This window comes from Prosopis cineraria, unplaced genomic scaffold (genome assembly GCF_029017545.1).
Source record: "Prosopis cineraria cultivar Desert tree isolate PC_DT_omini unplaced genomic scaffold, ASM2901754v1 PC12, whole genome shotgun sequence".
Classification (NCBI taxonomy): Eukaryota; Viridiplantae; Streptophyta; class Magnoliopsida; order Fabales; family Fabaceae; genus Prosopis; species Prosopis cineraria.
Genome location: NW_026555343.1, coordinates 24,161,173 through 24,163,604, shown reverse-complemented (window position 1 = coordinate 24,163,604; position 2,432 = coordinate 24,161,173). Strand labels below are relative to the sequence as shown.

Sequence of the window (2,432 nt, the reverse complement as noted above, 5' to 3'; positions counted from 1 at the left end):
CTTTCTTTGTCCTGAGTGGGTTTTGATGGGCATCGCCCAACAAAAAAAGCATTCCTTTCCGGAAATACTTAAAATACATTATTTTCTAATCTAACATTTTGCTTTAAGATTTAGATCTCTTGCCTTGTATGCGTGGAAAGGGGCTCAAGAAAAAAAGAAGGAAGCATGAGACTTGGGTATATTCTAAGTTTGACTCCTAGTGCTTATCAGAAGTGATTTTATATATATTTATTTAAATAAAAATTATAAAAATTATTAATTTTTTTAAAAATAAATTTTATCACTAATATGTAAAGTATGGATATAATACGGATAATCTAAATTTAAGATTTAAATATTATATTTTTTTATAAATTAACTATCTATAGACGCTCTGGATGCTCTAGATTCAAAAATTTTAAATTTTGATTTTTCTTAATTTTTTTTTGAAACTATTAATTAAGAGATTATCTTTATTTTTAATATAGTATTTACCAAAATAAAAATGTATAAAATTATTAAAAAAATTAATATTAAATTTAAATTATTTAGCATACATCTAGAGAGTCAATTTTCACAAATTATAAAATTTTTAAATTGAATTAAATCATTCAAATTAAATATGTAGTGTCCAAATTTATCATGAACAAATTTATTAATTTTTTTAAAATTTTTATTTTCATAAATATAAAATGAAAATATAAAATACATATTTTAAATATGGATCGTATATATTTAAATTTAGATGATCCAAATCTCATCATTATAATGAGCACCATGGATGATGATCCCTTGCGAAAAGCTAAACCCAAGTAATCCTTATTCAATATTTCTTATCGTCAGAACATGTTTATATATGTAATTAAGGACCAAGAATATGTAAGTTTTTCAGTTCATTATTTTCTAGATGAGCTAGCTAAGCAGAAAAAGCAAAGGTTCATCATTTCTTCTCTCCAAACTTGTAATCCTTGTTATATATCTTGTGTCCGAACACATACCAATAACCCACAGCATCATTTTTCAATGGATGGGCACGTAGTTTTGGGCTTTGGATTCATAACAATTGGTTTATGGCACTTGTTCAACCACATCAAGCTCCATGCACTTAGACCCACTTCGTCTTCGACTTTCTGTTCTACTAATTTCTGGTTTCCCACCCCCAAGTTCAGATACTTAGAGCTCATCTTCATCATTGTTAGCTCCACAATTTTCATAGCCTTGGAACTCTTCATCTCTCCCTCTCATCACCAACCTTTCGACCCAGATGGAAGCATCCCTTCCACACACCTTCACAACTTAGAACATTCATCCATGTCCCTAGCTTTCTTCATCTACGCTTCGTTCGCCATAGCTCTAGACCTTACTCCCTCTTATAAAGCTCAGAAAGAACTAACCCATTTGTTAGCTGCCATAGCTTTCGCTCAGGAACTTCTTCTTATTCACTTTCACTCTTCTGATCACAGAGGACCAGAAGGCCAATACCACCTTCTTGCTCAGTTTCTGGATTTTGTTTCTCTGGCTACAACGCTTATGGGAATTGGATTGCGTTATAGTTTCATGGTTTGCTTCTTGAGATCGCTTAGTATAATGTTTCAAGGTGTGTGGCTTATGGTTATGGGGCTTATGCTTTGGACTCCTGGGTTGATTCCCAAAGGATGCTTTTTGAATCTTGAAGATGGTCACTATGTGGTGAGATGTTCCAATGAAGAGACGCTTCAGAGAGCTCGCTCGTTGGTTAATATTCAGTTCAGCTGGATCTTTATTGCGGTTGTCGTTTTCGCCGTGTCGTTTTACATCGTTTTGGTAAGGTATTATCAAGACAATAAGCTGGCATATGGTCGTTTAGAAGATGATCTGAATGATGACGACATTGAGTCTCAAAAGAAAAGCATACAACTTGTTGGTAATATAGTTGCTCATTAGAGTCGTTGTGAATTATTCCGTATGCATGTTTGTGTCTGTAGATCATTCGAGTAATTGAATAATTGATTACACATATTTTGTTGTAGAAAATTAATTTTTTGGATCCAATCTCAAATTAGAAGTGCCAACTTACAATGCCAATTGTGTGTATATATTAAGTACTCGGTCTAATCCTAAAAAATAAAAAATCTAGTGAAATAATTTATAAAGATTAAGGAAATTTGGTTATTTAAGTCCGAAAATGCCAAAATAAAAATGAATTTATATCCCAAATATTGGAGAGGTCTATAATTTCTCTAAAAGTTAGTTCAATTGTCTAATCATCCAAGATTACCACATAATTAATAAGATCTTTGAATCCTGAAATTCTAGGATCCAAATATAATAACTACGTATTAAAAATAGTTCAATCCCATTATCATGTTTTCCCATCTATGGAGTAATATTTATGATAGTTCAAAAGTCACATAAAAGGGGCTGAATTGGGTGAGAGTTGTCATAACCTAACTCTTATATGTTATAGGTCACAT

At 31.6% G+C, this 2,432-nt stretch overlaps 1 protein-coding gene across 1 annotated transcript; it reads left to right on the top strand.

Moving 5' to 3' along the window:
* Nucleotides 1–789: 789 nt before the first annotated feature.
* On the top strand, nucleotides 790–2,029 carry LOC129289529 (uncharacterized). Its single transcript, XM_054926305.1, has one exon. The coding sequence runs from the start codon at nucleotides 826–828 to the stop codon at nucleotides 1,900–1,902; it is 1,077 nt and encodes a 358-aa protein (XP_054782280.1). The 5' UTR covers nucleotides 790–825; the 3' UTR covers nucleotides 1,903–2,029.
* The last annotated feature ends 403 nt before the right edge of the window (nucleotides 2,030–2,432 follow it).

Coding starts and splice junctions, on each gene's coding strand:
- LOC129289529 (XM_054926305.1), top strand. CDS start 826: ATGTTTATATATGTAATTAAGGACCAAGAATATGTAAGTTTTTCAGTT.